The sequence below is a fragment of the Coregonus lavaretus genome (assembly GCF_964263955.1).
Source record: "Coregonus lavaretus genome assembly, chromosome: 3".
Lineage (NCBI taxonomy): Eukaryota > Metazoa > Chordata > Actinopteri > Salmoniformes > Salmonidae > Coregonus > Coregonus lavaretus.
Window position 1 is genome coordinate 52,415,581 of NC_139990.1, and position 16,277 is coordinate 52,431,857.

General features: G+C 44.5%; 2 protein-coding genes across 3 annotated transcripts; one reads left to right on the forward strand and one right to left on the reverse strand.

Moving 5' to 3' along the window:
* Positions 1-5,613: 5,613 nt before the first annotated feature.
* On the forward strand, positions 5,614-8,405 carry wnt4b (wingless-type MMTV integration site family, member 4b; the record flags this gene model as incomplete). Its single annotated transcript, XM_084158783.1, has 8 exons — positions 5,614-5,702; positions 6,078-6,231; positions 6,673-6,757; positions 6,934-7,065; positions 7,181-7,323; positions 7,451-7,591; positions 7,682-7,844; positions 7,969-8,405. The coding sequence occupies 8 exons, from the start codon at positions 5,614-5,616 to the stop codon at positions 8,136-8,138; spliced, it is 1,077 nt and encodes a 358-aa protein (XP_084014909.1). The 3' UTR covers positions 8,139-8,405.
* A 1,576-nt stretch (positions 8,406-9,981) lies between these two features.
* On the reverse strand, positions 9,982-16,095 carry LOC311127043 (cell division control protein 42 homolog). 2 transcript variants are annotated; one of them, XR_014613082.1, is made up of 7 exons: positions 16,023-16,095; positions 12,721-12,825; positions 12,406-12,478; positions 12,083-12,192; positions 11,864-11,960; positions 11,104-11,301; positions 9,982-10,942 (listed from the first exon to the last, which is right to left on the reverse strand). XR_014613082.1 is itself a non-coding variant. In XM_084158792.1 (6 exons), the coding sequence occupies exons 2-6, from the start codon at positions 12,823-12,825 to the stop codon at positions 10,853-10,855; spliced, it is 576 nt and encodes a 191-aa protein (XP_084014918.1). In that variant the 5' UTR covers positions 16,023-16,095; the 3' UTR covers positions 9,982-10,852. The 2 variants fall into 2 exon arrangements, 1 of the variants encoding a protein (XP_084014918.1); XM_084158792.1 differs by lacking the exon at positions 11,864-11,960.
* Positions 16,096-16,277: the final 182 nt, after the last annotated feature.

Genomic DNA, 16,277 nt, shown 5'->3' on the forward strand with positions numbered 1-16,277 from the left:
ATGTGGTCCTCTGTAGCTCAATTGGTAGAGCATGGCGCTTGTAACGCCAGGGTAGTGGGTTCGATCCCCGGGACCACCCATATGTAAAAATGTATGCACACATGACTGTAAGTCGCTTTGGATAAAAGCGTCTGCTAAATGGCATATTATATTATTATTATGTGCATTCATCTATCATTGTAAATACACATTGGTCACACACTGTCATGCATCACTCTGAATGGCTGGATTCTGTCCTTATTGGGTGGCATTTTCTAGATGACAGACAATAGAATGGTATCATGTTGTAGTGTGTGTGTGAATTTCTTACCTCCCTCTCTCACCATCACCATTAGGTCTCTGCAAGGTATTTCTTCCTGGCCCAGGGTTCCTGAAACCAAACACTGTTCATTTTGTAACTTTGTTACTGTATCGCTGATATTGATTTATCAATAGTACATTATGGGCATATCAACCAGGCTTTTGCACCAGTGTAAAGTTTACATACTGCTTTTTTTAGAGCAGACAAAGAAAATAGAAGTGTAAATAGCAACAATTGTATCTTCTTGTTCTACCTTTTTTTATTCCCCTGATAATAACAGGTCAAAATGCTTAATAAATCAGTTCCTAAAAGCTACTGACACACACACACACAGGGACAGGTAAGCATTCAGACAGTCAGACAAGCAAACAGACAGACAGGCAGACACAGACAGACAGATCCTTATAAACGTAGAACAAACACCTGTCCAGCAGATATGTCTTCTTGTGCTTTGTACTAAATAGCCTGGGAGCCTACTCCCTCTACAGGTCAAGTGCACTGACTGTGCCCTGGATGCAAGAGGCCCTACACCAGAATAATCTCTGCCTTGGTGGTGTTTAATTAGCTTATGTTTCTACTGGGGTAATGGTCAATTGAAATTCAGATTGTTTTTATTGTTGAGCTGTAAAGTGTATGTCTTCCAGGTATGACTGTTATTGAATTCAAATGGAGTTCACACACCAACCCTGGAGGGAACTCAATGTCTCTCTACAGCTGTCTGCCAGTGTGTTCAGCCCAGGTGTAGTCAGCCATTACTCTCTCTGCCTTTCTGACTGCACACCTCATAACATTTCCCCTCGCCATGACCCCAAGCCCCCAATGTCAGACCATTGTCTGTTGTCTGCGATTGGATGTTCTGTTACCCCCCAACCCCATACAACCCACTTCCATTTCATAACACCTGAATCCCATAGTATTCATAGCACCCTACACACACACGCACGCGCACACACACATTCCACTCATATCCCCCCCATACCCGCACAACCCACACACTCTCCCCTAGCTTCCCCCTCTCAGGCCCCTGCCTGACAACCTCTCTATCCCATAATACTCACAATCCCCCTCCCTTCCTCTCACAGCCACCCCCCACCCACCGCCTAACAACGCATCTATCCCATAATATTCAGAGCCTCACACACTGCCCCCACACATCTGCTGCTCACCCCCCCACCCCTCTAACACATCCATCCCATAATATTCACAGCTCCCTCCACCACCGCCCATACACACAAACACACTATGAGTGCAAGCACATTTTCATACGGCAGTGCATTCAGCAGTACTAATTTACTATCCAGCGCCTGTCCTTACAATGGAAATGGGTAGCTTGAGAAGAAATCTCTCTCTCCGGTGGGTGTGCCTTCACAGTATATGGTAACGTCTAAGTCAGATATGACTGCTTTGTTCATACTCAGGCTGAGAACGCAGCTAGCATTTCCCCCTGGGAGAGAGAGAGAGACCACCAGAGAGAGAAAGAGAGAGAGAGAGAGAGAGAGAGACATGGAGAGAGAGTTACCACCAGAGAGGGTTGAAAATAGGAGGGATCAAATTTCCATCCCATAATAACCTAAGAGAAGGCTTTGCGATAGAGTTCATGGTTACCAAGGGCGATCACAGGAGAATGAGGTCAGCTGGCCATCCAGTAATAATCAGCACACTATGAGATAGCAGTACAGTAGAGATATCTGGATGGAGTCACAGTGCAGCCCTACCTGTTATACTAGCTACATCATCATACTGCTATAGGGTTTAATTTATATAGCACTTTTTCAATGCTCAAAGCACTGGAACTCAAGCCACTATTCACCACCAATATGTATTCGTGCCCCCTCAGTTGTATTTATTTGTAGGATAAATGTATCCAAGATATCGTTTTTTATACACAGAATTAATTCAAAGATATTGAATTTGGCCACCACTGCCGCTTTGAGGTTCACCGTCCATGACACCTCTGACTGCACCACCCACCTGGATGTTAGGAAAACTCTAAGAAATTACACAAACTACTATATAGGCACAGGTGTTGGGGTAGCTAGTTCACACCTGCAACGTGACTATAGACAATCAGAGCGTAAGTGAGGCCATCTACAGATGATAAAAAGGACTCCAACAGGGGGAAAGACAGATAAAAAAAGAGGGGATGTTATTTACGAGAGAGGGGTGAAGGGACGGAGGGATGAGCACAACGGAGGCGCCGGACGTGACAGTGGCGAGCCCATCGCCATGGCGTTGCTGGGGGATACAGCGGAAGACGTCACTGAGAGAAACGGACGGACACAAAGGAGGAATACGACATGGAGGAGAGTTAAAAAAGGAGGGAGGAGGGAAACAGAGAGAGGGACTGTTCAAATGGAGAGAGAGAGAGAGAGAGGTTTGGGGAGGTGGGAGGGGGGGGCAGTGGAGCCAACCCAGAATTAGGTTATTTATTTGCTTGTTTAGAGAGGGCCTCGTGTCACTGGGTTCAGGTAGACTATGGTACGCCATGCCATAAGATAGTGATATCATTATAGATTGTAGAGCAGGGGTCGGCTGGGCAACAAGGGTCTCATACACCTCTTTCAACTAATCAACCAAACACTGTTCAGCACTATTAGATAGGCCTATAAGAGATGGGCATACAGTAGGTCACCAATCCCAGCCCTGGACAGCCAAAGTGTGCAGGTTTTTGTTCCTACCTAGCGCTAAAACACCTAAATCAACTATTGGAGATCTAACACAAGTAGTAAATTAGTTCAGTCAGGCTTTCCAGCGCTGGGCTAGAACAAAATCCTGCACCTTATGGCTCTCCAGGACAAGGATTGGTTACTTTGGGACCTTAACATCTCCTTTCCTTGTGATCGTATCCTAACTAGTGGACACAACAGAAGTTCGAGGAAATGTATATGCATAGTAACCTAGTAACTACTCAATAAATACCTACTGTCATCCTACACGTTTCTGAGAAATCTGGTTCTGAGAAACCTGACGTATCTGTAGTAATGTTACATCACTGGGAGCTGGATCAACTCAGAGAACTAGAGACAAAGGACAGAAAACGTTTAGAGCTTTGGGATCATGAGAAGACAATTACTGTGCCACCGCGTCTGAGTTTACCTTTACCCCATACACACCCCAACAGCAGGGGTATCCCTAAGCACACACAAGCATACACACACATATACACACACACACACAGTCTTGTACAGCTAACCTTGTGGGGAAACACAATTCAGTCCCATTCAAAATCCTAACTTCCCTAGCCCCTAACCCTAACCCGTACTCTTACCCTAACCCTAATTCCTAACCCTAACTCTAAAACTAACCCTAGCTCCTAACCCTAAACCTAATTCTAACCCTAACACTAATTCTAACCTTAACCCTAAACCCCCTAGAAATAGCATTTGACCCTGTGGGGACAAAAAAAAATTCCCCAGTTGGTTACATTTTTGTTCGTTTACTATTCTTGTGGGGACTTCTGGTCCCCACAAGAATAGTTAAACACATCCACACACACACACACACATACACACAGTGGTCTACAGGAACCATAAGGGAGCACCAACCCCCCTCCCTGAACTCTAATATCAGTCTTTCCCTCTACTGTACATCCCTGAATGTTCCTTTCTGCCCCCTTTTCCCCTTAACCTCAGTTTAACACCCCAGCAGTTTCTCTCTCCATCCCCCCCTCCATCCCTCCCTCCCCTCCACTTTCGTGATTTATTTGCCTCAGTTCCAATATTTGTCGCCAGTGTGTTTTCTTCCCCTTGTCTAAATGTCACCCCTTCTTCTAAGACAATATATATAGAGAGAGAAGGAGAGAAGGAGAGGGCAAATGCGGGGGAGATAGAGGAGGGGAGGTGGGAACTCGTAAAAAGAGCAACAAAGTTTGGGAAGATTAAACATTAGGTAAGACACTTTCTCACATACCTATATACACAAAAAAGCTTAGTGACGAGGGTTGTGTACGGTCACGTCTATTTAATCTTCTGCTGGGTATTTCATACACGCCACGGTAACCGCTGCACGTTTCAGTCAAACACACAATGTGGCCTGAGAGAGAACCTGTAGCTAGGGCCACTGAATGAACAGGGACATATTCTGACAGACGCTCTTAAAGTTCTTGGAAACTGGTGAGTACGAACACACACACACACACACACACACAAACACTAAATGGGTCTCTAAATGAACCATTCAGCAGAATTCTGTTTAGCTCTCCCTATCTCCAGTGCGGGTCACACATTATGTCTTGTCCTTAACATGCACAATGGAGCCCATGCCATTCCTCCTGTTAATGGACTGTAGTGTAACCATTACACTGTGTCCCCTCCCTCTGACTGCCCCCCTACATCTCTTCTCTCTCTCCCTCCCTCACTCTCTCTCTCTCCCTCCTTTATAACCCATCACTCCCATCTCACCATTCTCACTCTTTCTTTCGGTCTTTTACGGGACTGGACACACATTCGTTTTCTTAACGAGGGGAAGCAACCAAGGGACAAACAGCAGAGAGGAAAAATGCTTTTTTACATATTCACCTACCGTAATTTTAGGGGATCTTTTGGATGTTAATTTTTGATGTTTCCACAACTGTCTCGCTCTCAAAAACGTTTCTAGAGAGAGAGAGATAGAGAGATAGAGAGAAGGGAAACAGACAAATAAAAAGTGTCATCATTTTGATCACTGTCTGCAAAATCATTCTAAAAAGTAATTTTATTTGGTCAAAGAAACATCGGATACTATTTGGATATTTTAAAAAAATCTAATCTTGTTTCTTTTTACGTGTACCTGGATAACTTTACATGACAATAGCTTCCTATAGGCATGTTTCTGCTATCACAGAGGTGGAAATTGTTCAACTATAAGATTGATACCGTTCACTGAGAAATTGGATTTAATTTTAAATCTGGTCAGACACAATTCCAAAGAGAAAAACTACTGGACAGTGCTGGACATGAACTGGTAAGAAACCAAGTTTATTACTAAGCTGTACTCATCCAGAGAACTTGTTATGTATATACATAGTATTTTTCATAGAAAATGAAATAGCACCCTCATCTACAGTCTTGATCACAGACCTGATGGTTGTGAATAAGTTGTAAGAGGGAGAGATGAGCTTCTCCAACAGAAGGACACATTACTTAACTAACCAGGTGGACCTTCTCCTATCTGCAGATATGAGGGGATCATCCCCAAGCTCGGAACCAGAAACATAGACCCCATAATAGAACAAACTGACAGACTGACGGACAACACGGCATAACCGTGGAAACGGGCAGACTGCCGCCCAAGGACACTCACTGACGCACGAAGACGGACAGACAGACAGTCTGATGCCAACTGTCTCCGCTGTCAATCTCACGGCACAACTCCTCCTGCTGTTGCTATGGGCAACCCACCCGACCATGGCAACCAACTGGCTGTAAGTCTGGCGTTCCAGGAGGGAGAGAAAGAGAGAGTTTGTTTGTCATACTATCACTTTTAAAAGATGGTGACGTGCCTCTAAATCTCTCTGTCTCTCCCTTGCTGACCTTTTCTCCCTTTCTCTCGCCCTCCTTCCCTCTCTCCCTCCCTTCACTGTGTCTCCTCTATCCCTTTTGTATGCTGGTCTTTCTCCTTTCCTCTCTTTCTCCGTCCTTCTCTTCCTCTCCCTCTATCCTTACCCTCTATCTCACCCCTTCTCTCCCTTTACCCTCTCAATCCCCATCTCCCCCACTTTCCCCTTCCTCTATCTCACCCTCTGCCCCTCCCCTCACTCCCCTGCATCTTCCCCTCTCCCTCTCTTTCTCTCTCTCAGCTCCCTGGCGAGAATGCCGCGCTCGCGGCCCGTGTCGGGTGCTGCCCCCTGTGGGCGGCTGAGGGGACTGTCCGTGGGGCAGGTGGGGGTGTGCAGGGCGCGGGGGGAGGTCATGGAGTCCGTGCGCAAGGCAGCCGAGATGGTCATAGAGGAGGTATGAGCCTGGGGCAGAAGTGTCATCGGTTGTGTCACAAAAGTAGTGAAATACATGGGGAAGAGTTTTTTTTCAGCTCATTCATTGTCTTTCTCAAGATCATCTTCAATCAGCATCTTCAGCGCTGTTGTTATAGTCATCTTCACCAAAATCATCTTCATCAACCGATATCCATATCAATCAGTGTGGAGGAGCGTCATCATTAACCTCCTCAATCATCTTCTTCTGCCTCTTTAACCAGCATCATTAACATCCCCTCATCTGTACTCAGTCAGTAAAGTACTAGACAATTGCACCAGTTTTACCAAAGTTCACTCCCCTCAGCACCTACGTAAAATGTGTGTCTTTATCTGTCCACCCGTATTAATGTCCGTCTGTCTGTCCGTCTATCTGCCTGCCTATAACCCTCGGTTCCATTGGCTTGGCTGTTGGTCTGATCAGTGCCAGCACCAGTTTCGTAATCGCCGTTGGAACTGCTCCACCACCCCGCGTGGAGTCAACGTGTTCGGTAGAGTTATGAGCCAAGGTGAGGACAGCAGGGCCACTCTAGTTACCACTGGAGATCTGTGGTTGTACCACAGTCATTAACATGCTGGTAACAGAAAAGCCGTTGATTCCACATGGCTGAAATCAGAAGGACTAGGGACATGTGATGACATGGTAAATGACTCAATGGCTGTCTTGATCTCTTCTAAAAACCAGGCACGCGTGAGGCGGCCTTTGTGCATGCCCTGTCCTCAGCGGCGGTGGCGGTTGCAGTGACGCGAGGCTGCAGCCGAGGAGAGCTAGAGCGGTGTGGCTGCGACAGGAAGGTCAGAGGGGTCAGTCCCGAGGGTGAGTCTGGGGTGTGTCTATATGTCTGTCTCTCTTGCTGTCTGTCAGGTAAATTTTGAAAAACATAGTTGAAAAATGTGCAGATGCTGTCAATGTCTTTCTGTCTATCCTGCAGGTTTCCAGTGGTCTGGGTGCAGTGATAACCTATCCTATGGAGTGGCCTTCTCCCAGACCTTTGTAGATGAGACGGAGCGTGCCAAGGGGATGTCAGCAGGGCGACCCCTCATGAATGTCCATAACAACGAGGCTGGACGGAAGGTTGGTGGTGGTGGGGCACTCTGATGACATCATCAATTATTCTAACATGCCAATCTTCACTTCTATCATCTTTCTTCCTCGTTTCATTTGACCTCCTGATCGTTCTTTTACATTCCTTCATCCCCAGGCCATCCTCCATAACATGCAGGTAGAGTGTAAGTGTCATGGCGTCTCGGGATCCTGTGAGCTGAGGACCTGCTGGAAAGTCATGCCTCCATTTCGGCGCGTCGGCGCTGTGCTGAAGGAACGCTTTGATGGAGCCACAGAGGTACAGCCATATATTTGGAAATTAGTGATTTATGCTGCTTCCAGTCTTTTCACAATCTCTAACAATCAACAAATACCCCCACTCACCCAGGTGCGTCTGTCCCGTATCGGCTCCAGGACAGCCCTGCTGCCCCGGGACCCCCAGGTCAAACCCCCCGCCGCCAGGGACCTGGTGTACCTCGCTGCCTCGCCAGACTTCTGTCGTCTCGACCCCGACAATGGGATCCCCGGGACCGCCGGCCGACGCTGTAACGGTGAGATTCAGTCACATCACCAGCACTGGGATAAAGAATTTAAGTTTTATTAGGTGATCAGGCTGTTTTGGATGTTCACATCCTTATTTCCTTTCCTCTACCTGTCTCCATCCTCCCCTCCCAGGCACCTCCCGGCTGGCCCCAGATGGCTGCGAGCTGGTGTGTTGTGGGCCAGGGTACCGGGCGGGCCGGGCTGAGGTGGTGCAGCGCTGCTCCTGTAAGTTCTCATGGTGCTGCTCGGTCCGCTGCCAGCAGTGCAAGAACACAGTGATGATCCACACCTGCCGAGTGTGAACCCAGTCTATGCAGAACCCAGAGCAGACACGCAAGAACCTTACACCTGTCCAGACACTCCAGGACACAGCCCAGACACTCTAGAACACTACAACAACTAGACACTCTAGAACACTACAAAGACACAACACTGTCCAGACATTCTAGACTACTAAACAGACACTCTAGAACACAACACTGTCCTTTCCAGACATTCTAGAATATTACCCAGACACTCTAGAACACAACACTACTCAGACATTCTGGAACACTACAACGACCAGACCAGTGGAGGCTGCTGAGGGGAGGACGGCTCATAATAATGGCTGGAACGGAGTAAATGGAATGGCATCAAACACATGGAGGCCATGTGTTTGATGTATTTGATACCATTCCACTGATTCCGCTCCAGCCATTACCACGAGCCCGTCCTCCCCAATTAAGGTGCCACCAACCTCCTGTGGACCAGACACTCTAGAACCAGGGTTCCCAACCTAGGGGGCGGCAACATTGGACCTTCCTTGACTTCAGGGCTAAAACATTTTTTGATTATTTATACCTATATAAAACAACGCATAAATATGTGATGCTTTAGGCTAGAAAGAAGCGGTAAAATGCCAGAGGAAGGCGCAACTCTGGGAATATCTTTGGTTTGTCTCGATGACATTCAGAATCTGAGCTACGACCTAAGTCAAGGACTCAAAGAAATTGGACTTTGCTTGGGAAGTAATCTCATACAATGTGTGACTCTGTCGCTATCAATTGATCTATTCACTTTCTGTAAAAGATCATATGTATAATTAAATTGAGTTTCATATAAATTACAATAAAACATATTTGGTAGCGAAATAACATTTTGGGAAATCGGGTTTAGACTTTATTTTCCTTATCCATTATTATTATTATTATCAGCCTATAAGTTGTCATGAGTCATAGAATTGCAGGAAAATTCTAGGTCCTTGAAATTAAACAAAGTTTCATTTTTCAAATTTGAAAAGTGGGGCCCTGGGGGAAAAGGTTGGGAACCCCTGCTGTAGAACACTGTCCAGACATTGTAGAACGGCACTGATGACATATTCTTCAAAACTGACCTGACATATACTTTAACACTCTGGTCAGAACTGTGTGGATAGTATAAACCAGTGCATTGCGAGAGTGAGGACCTATGCATGACAGAAACCTCTGCCAGGGAAAGCAGAAAGGGTGAAATGACCTCTCCCATGACCTCTAATGCCAGAAAATAGAGATATACTAACACGCATGGAGACAGGAAAGGATACTCACTGCATAGAGCAATATTAACTCTCCCATGGAACACATTACACTCATGATGATGTACTCTTTCAACCTAAAGGAACGTCAGCATCCTAAAGTGTAGGAAATACACAGTATACTTGTATATAGGTGATTGTCTAGTTCACAATGACACACAACTTACAGCACACACACAATTAACTTAAACTGACAAAGCTTTTAAAGCCAACATTAACCACAACTAACAGGGAAATTATGACAGCCCTTTTCTTAAATGCATTTGATTTCAGTGTAGTATGTAGTTGCAGTCTTTATACATTTACTGTATTTATGAGTCTTTTATTTATTTGTACATCAATCATCCTGTGGCCCCTCCTCCTACCCCTCAGATTCCACCAGTGAGAATACCTGTCCTCTCCCCCCAGTCCGTGTCTGCATCCATGTTGCTTTAGTCCAACGCTCTGTTGTGAAACAATTGTGATGCATGTTGCTAATGTTCTGCACAGTTGACTTGGTCAAATAAACTTGTTTTGACTACAGTTTCTTCTATGATGTGTGCTGTATACCGTCACATTAAACATATATAGAAAAATAAGAATTACACACCAACTCAAGGACCATTTTATTACAAACATTCTGTGATTATAAACATCCAGAAGTTGACTAGGAAAAGGTTATAATCTCACCATTATTGTTATTATCAAGATTAAGATCAGCTATTCAAAATACTACAGCTTAATTTGTTATACTATCAACCAATCACAATCAAGTTGGTAGTCAAACAAAAAATAAATCAAATGATTATTTTGTATTTTTTTAATTAAAAATAATAATAATAATAACCGCTAAGAATATCATAAAATTAATACATCATACATGAAACAAAAAGAGAGAAAAATAATATAAATTCAGTTCTTGGTGTCGCCTGCAGAAGGCAGTAAAATCTGAGGCGAAAATGCACTTGGTGTGTCCCAAAAGGAAAAGTGACCGTTCTAGCATGCTAGCCTGGTCGGGAGTGGAAATAAATCTTGTGTTCTCTCCCTCCCTCCTCAAAGTAGCAACAAAAGAAAACAATGTAAATTAACTGTTTCCCCAAGGTATATATTTCATTTAATCTAGGCACAAAGGCAACGTGACGGGCAGGTAGGAGAGCCCGCCCCACCAAAGTAATGTTAGGGGAAACACTGCAGATGTCTAAAGTGTATATGGAGAAGGAGACTAGATGAAAGTTCTGTTGATTCCTTCCCCTCTTGTATTCTTTACTTGAAAGACCAAAATCGCTTTCGCTCTCCTCTCCTTTTTTCAATACATATTAAGGCGGCACAGTGCATGAATGTATCGGATTCTTGATGCCATTTAATCTCCTTCCTTTTCACTCTTTTGTCCTTTTTCAAGCTGTTGATCTGCTTCTCTTATTTGTAACCAACTCGCCCATTCTTAACCCTGCCCCTCTACCGCTCTCTCGCTCTCACCTCCTCCCTTTATAGCAGGACACAGCGTTTCTTGGGTTTAGTCTCAGGAGGTTCCAAAGCTGCCAGGATGGCCTCGTCAAACACGTTCTTCAGCCCCCTCTGAGAGAGAGAGAAGAGAGAGTTTGCATTGACTTTTCATGGTTTATAAAGGTATTCTAACCTATTTTGTGAAGCATAGCAATGTTTCAGCCGCCAGGGTTCCTCAACAGCCCTTTTTCCCCCCTAACCATGTAACATCATCATAATCCTTGGCCCCTTACCTGCGTGAGGGCGGAGCACTCCACATATTTGACGGCCCTAAGGTCCCGGGCCAGCTTGTCTCCGCTCTCAGGGGACAGGGGGCGCTGTTTGTTCTTGGCCAGCTTCTCCACAGTGTTGCTGTCGTCCCTCAGGTCCACTTGGGTGCCCACCAACAGGAAGGGTGTACGAGGACAGTGATGGGAGATCTCTGGAACCCACTACAGGGGTCGAAGGATACACAGAGGTCAGACTGTGTTAGGAACTCATTCGGAGTCTGAACTTACTGTTGAGAGTTAGAATAGTAGAATACAATGTGCAATTTTGAAATGTGGTTGTGCATCAGCAGTTTATCTTGTTAGTCACTGACAGTCACTGAATTAGCCATGTCAACTAAGAATTTTTAGATTGGTAAGTTAGTCTAGCCAGCCATCTAAACTTGTAGTAATCATGGTCGAATTACTGACCGGGGGGCCCCCATTAACTTTGCTAGTCACGCTGACTCAGATATCATATAAAAAACTGCAAACATTTCTCTCCACCCTACGGCAAAGTGTGTAGAATTGAAGAAATCTTCTCTCCGCCCCATGGCAAAATGTATAGAATTGCAGCAAAATTACTTTAAAACTGAAACATTTTCTCTATGCTCCATGGCAAAATGTGTAGAATTGCAGGAAATTAACTCTAAAACTTCACTGTTTTGCTCGCAAGAAAACTTAGGGCCCCTGAAAGGCTAAGGCCGGTTCTGACTGCATGTGTGGGAATGGATGTGGGTACACAGACCCGTGTGCCACTGCGGCCCCATCAAAGTTGCCCATCCCTGATGTAAGCAATATGAGGATGTCTTCACATAGCCTTCCAATGGGCTTTGAGGGATCTTCTGCAATAACAGAAGGTGAAGTGGCTAAGGAAAGGGTTCAGACCTATCATCTACAAGTTTCTCTATGGGTAATAATACAAGGGAAAAAGTTGAGGTGTGGCGACTCAGAGACCAACACTGACCTTCTCTCTGACGTTCTCAAAGGATGAGGGCGAGACACAGGAGAAACAGATGAGGAAGACGTCCGTCTGCGGGTAGCTGAGAGGTCGCAGCCTATCGTAATCCTCCTGACCTGAGACGACCAATCAGAGGGAGAGAATGCTGTGACACAATGAAACGAATGTGACATTGAATGATTCAACTGGTTGAGTTGCATTTACAAGACATATGTTCTCAAGAAAGAACAAAGGCAGACTAGGACTGAGTTGTAGCATAGCAACCACTTAACAAAAGGATGTACAGACATAAAAGCATAAATTGACACAGACAGACAGAGACAGATTACCTGCTGTGTCGAAAAGCCCAAGTGTGTAGGGTTCCCCTCCGATCATCACAGTCACTGCATAATTATCAAACACCTGCACACATGAGACACAAAAGAATGAGTAAAAAAGGTAAAGGGATGTTACCCATCTAAAATAAGATAAACGTTTTAAAAAAGGCTCATATCAAACATTACCCCAACTGGCAGGCTGGTTATGGTGTTACAGCCCATTCTCCCTTCCTACTCAGCTCTCTGGACATCACCCCATTGACCTCCACAGTGTTTAGGATGTGACTCATCTGCCCCTACTTACACCCTCCCCTGCCCACCTCTTACCGTAGGCACGTATTCTGAGGGGAACTTGTTGGTTGTGTAGGAGATCAGTAGACAGGTCTTTCCTACAGCTCCGTCCCCCACCACTACACACTTTATAGTCTGCATCTACACACAGAGAGAGACAGACAGACACAGACAGAGGACACACATACACCAGTCATAACATAGTAGAGTTACTATCTCACGAAGGACACATTTGAGACCTTGCTTGTGACTCCACAAATTAACAGTAACTGGGAAACCAAAAACAACAGAACCAGACAGAGTGGAGATGACAACAGCACCGCGATTAGCAATAACACAGTCTGCCTGGCCTGTAGTCTATTGATGTACAGACAGGTAATGTTCATTGTGTGTTTGGCTAATGTTCAAAACAAGGATCATCAAACCACAAACGATGCTTGACCGCATTTGAAACATGCTGATTGTCACAAATCGATCCTTTATGGGGAAAGGGGGGGGGGGGACTTCTAATAGTCAAAAGTATGACTGTAAGTCGCTTTGGATAAAAGCGTCTGCTAAATGGCATATTATTATAATAAAAGGAAGGAAGCCTGGACTTCCCCAAAAATATGTCTCCGTGACAAACTTGGTGCTATGTAATACAAAGTTACTTCCAGTTACAGCTACACTTGAATGTTGCGGACAACGTTAACTTCCGCATACTTGCATAGCAAAGACATGACAGGGAAAGGGAAGCGACATGATTTACAGTCATGACTACTTGTTGCGTTTTGCCTGATTTAAGATTCTAATGTCAAATCGTTACTTCTGCTGAATAAGTAGAAAGGGTAGTCTATGCCTAGCTGCTTTTAGCAACGCTAGTATTTCCACACTAGTGTTGCTCGGAATTACCATGAGAAAAAAAACGCGATAGTCCGCCGGAAGTCAGAGGTTAAATAAATGTATAGTTAGATTTACTCTGCCGATTGTCCTTAGGGTTAGTCCTTATGCAAGGGGAAATTGAGAAAAAAACCCAGGTCATATTACATACATTAAACAGACTTTCCAAACGTGGACCTCTGGGGGTAGACCCACTTCCTCTCCGCTTTCTTCATGTCAAAATAAAAGTCATGCACGTGTGCCATACATGCACAAAAAAAAGCAAGAACCTCTGAGGGATTTTTATTTTTGACATGATGCAGAGAGGAACTGACCTCGCTGAGGAACTGCATGGGTCTACAACAGACCCACGTTTGGAAATTCTGTTTAATTATACGTTCCACTAGATGTGTTTTTATTTTTTTTTAACACAAATTCCCCCCTGCATAAGGACCAAGCCTACAGACAATCAACAGAGTAAATTGAAATTAAATGTTATTTAACTTCTGGCGGACTAGTCGGGATTTTTGTAAGCAAATTCCCAGCAACGCTAGTGTGTAAATTGTTGCGTTTCTAAAAGCAGCTAGTCTATACCTAAACACGTGAAAGGAAATGACATTTCTTATGAATAAACAATTGGCTCTACAGTTTTGCCTTAACTTATTTTTTTGTCATTTAGCAGACGCTCTTATCCAGAGCGACTTACAGTTAGTGAATACATGTTTTTATACTGGCCCCCCATGGAAATCGAACCCACAACCCTGGCGTTGCAAACGCCATGCTCTATCAACTGAGCTACATCCCTGCCGGTCATTCCCTCCCCTACCCTGGACGACGCTGGGCCAATTGTGCGCCGCCCATGAGTCTCCCGGTCGCGGCCGGCTGCGACAGTGCCTGGACTCGAACCAGGATCTAGTGGCACAGTTAGCACTGCGATGCAGTGTCTTAGACCACTGCGCCACTCAGGAGCACAACTAACTAACTTTGGCAGCCAGCAAATGTAGTGGACGGGCCCAATTCTGACCTTATTTTCTCTCCAGTAATTGGTGTTTTGACCAATCAAACGACCAATTAGTGGAGAGAAAAAAACGTGTCTAAATCCACCAATATTTCCCAGGAAAATGCAGGGACAGCAAGCCGGCCATGACATAGCTACACAAGATAATGTGTTTTACCCAAAGATTTTGGCGATCTATTTCTGGGGGTTACAGGTTAGGTAGTGTTTGGTGTAACACAGAGAATTTTCGACCAACCTTAATTTGGCAACACTAAGATGGCACCGTACACATTGCTTGATTACTTCATGGAGCAAAACATTGATTTATTTTAATAACAGCATTTTCTAAATTCAAACGCACCACCTGCAACTGGACACATACATTTTAGAATCTACATGTTTCGCCGAATTGACAACGAAGACTATCATTAAGGTTGGTCAAATTCTGTGCTTAGTCTCCCGAGTGGCGCAGTGGTCTAAGGCACTGCATCGCAGTGTTAACTGTGCCACCAGAGATCCTGGTTCGAATCCAGGCTCTGTCGCAGCCGGCCGCGACCGGGAGACCCATGGGGCGGCGCACAATTGGCCCAGCGTCGTCCAGGGTAGGGGAGGGAATGGCCGGCAGGGATGTAGCTCAGTTGATAGAGCATGGCGTTTGCAACGCCAGGGTTGTGGGTTTGATTCCCACGGGGGGCCAGTATAAAAAAAAAAAAAAAAAAAAAAAAAAATAAAAAAAAAAATATAAAAAAAAAAATAAATAAATAAAAAATCAAAAAAAAAAAAAAAAAAAATCTATTCGCTAACTGTAAGTCGCTCTGGATAAGAGCGTCTGCTAAATGACTAAAATGTAAATGTAAATGTAAATGCTTACAGTACCTAACCTGTAACTCCCAGTAATGGATACCAAAAATATTTGGTTTCACACATTATCTGGTGTAACAATCTGTAACTAGCCATTAGCGCCTCAGTCAGTCTAAAAATGAATGTGAAAGCTAAACCTTACTTTGTACAGAGTAGAGCAAATTGTGTCAGGCAAAATTGAGCAATACTTTCATACCAAACGCGTTAGCAAGTACCGGCTATTCGGGAGACACTAACGTTAAACATATAGCTAGCCAGATCATTTTGGGTAAAGTTAGCTGACTAGCTAAGTTACTCACGGCAAAGTTAGATTGTCATAAAACATTGCTGATAGTTGGTTATTTTGTACAGTCCAAAACATTCGAGACTAGCCGCATATCATGCAAGTTTTCAAAGTTACGACAATTTGGGTTGGCTGGCAAGCACCGCTCCTCACTCAGTTAGCCTGTGATTGCTAACTAGCTACTTTCCTAAAAAGTCGCTTATGTTAGTTAACGACAATTCAACATTTCTTACGTATAGTAGGCACTAATATATAACTATGGACGAATCTACACTGACTGTCTTCACATTTATTCAACTAAAACAAATTAATTTCCCTCGTTGTCAGAAAAGTACTCACCGTTTTTCTCCGGCAATTAGGCGTTGGTTACATCCGGGTTTGACTAGACCACTTATGCGCAACTGCGAGCGAGGATTTGTTTTCTTATGCTTTTTTTCCACGTCCTTTTTATGTCAGTACTGCCACCTACCGACACACTAGAGTAATAAATAAAATAAAACGTTATTGGTCGCGTACACATATTTAGCAGATGTTATTGCGGGTGTAGCGAAATGATTGTGTTCATAGCTCCAACAGTGCATTAGTATCTGACAA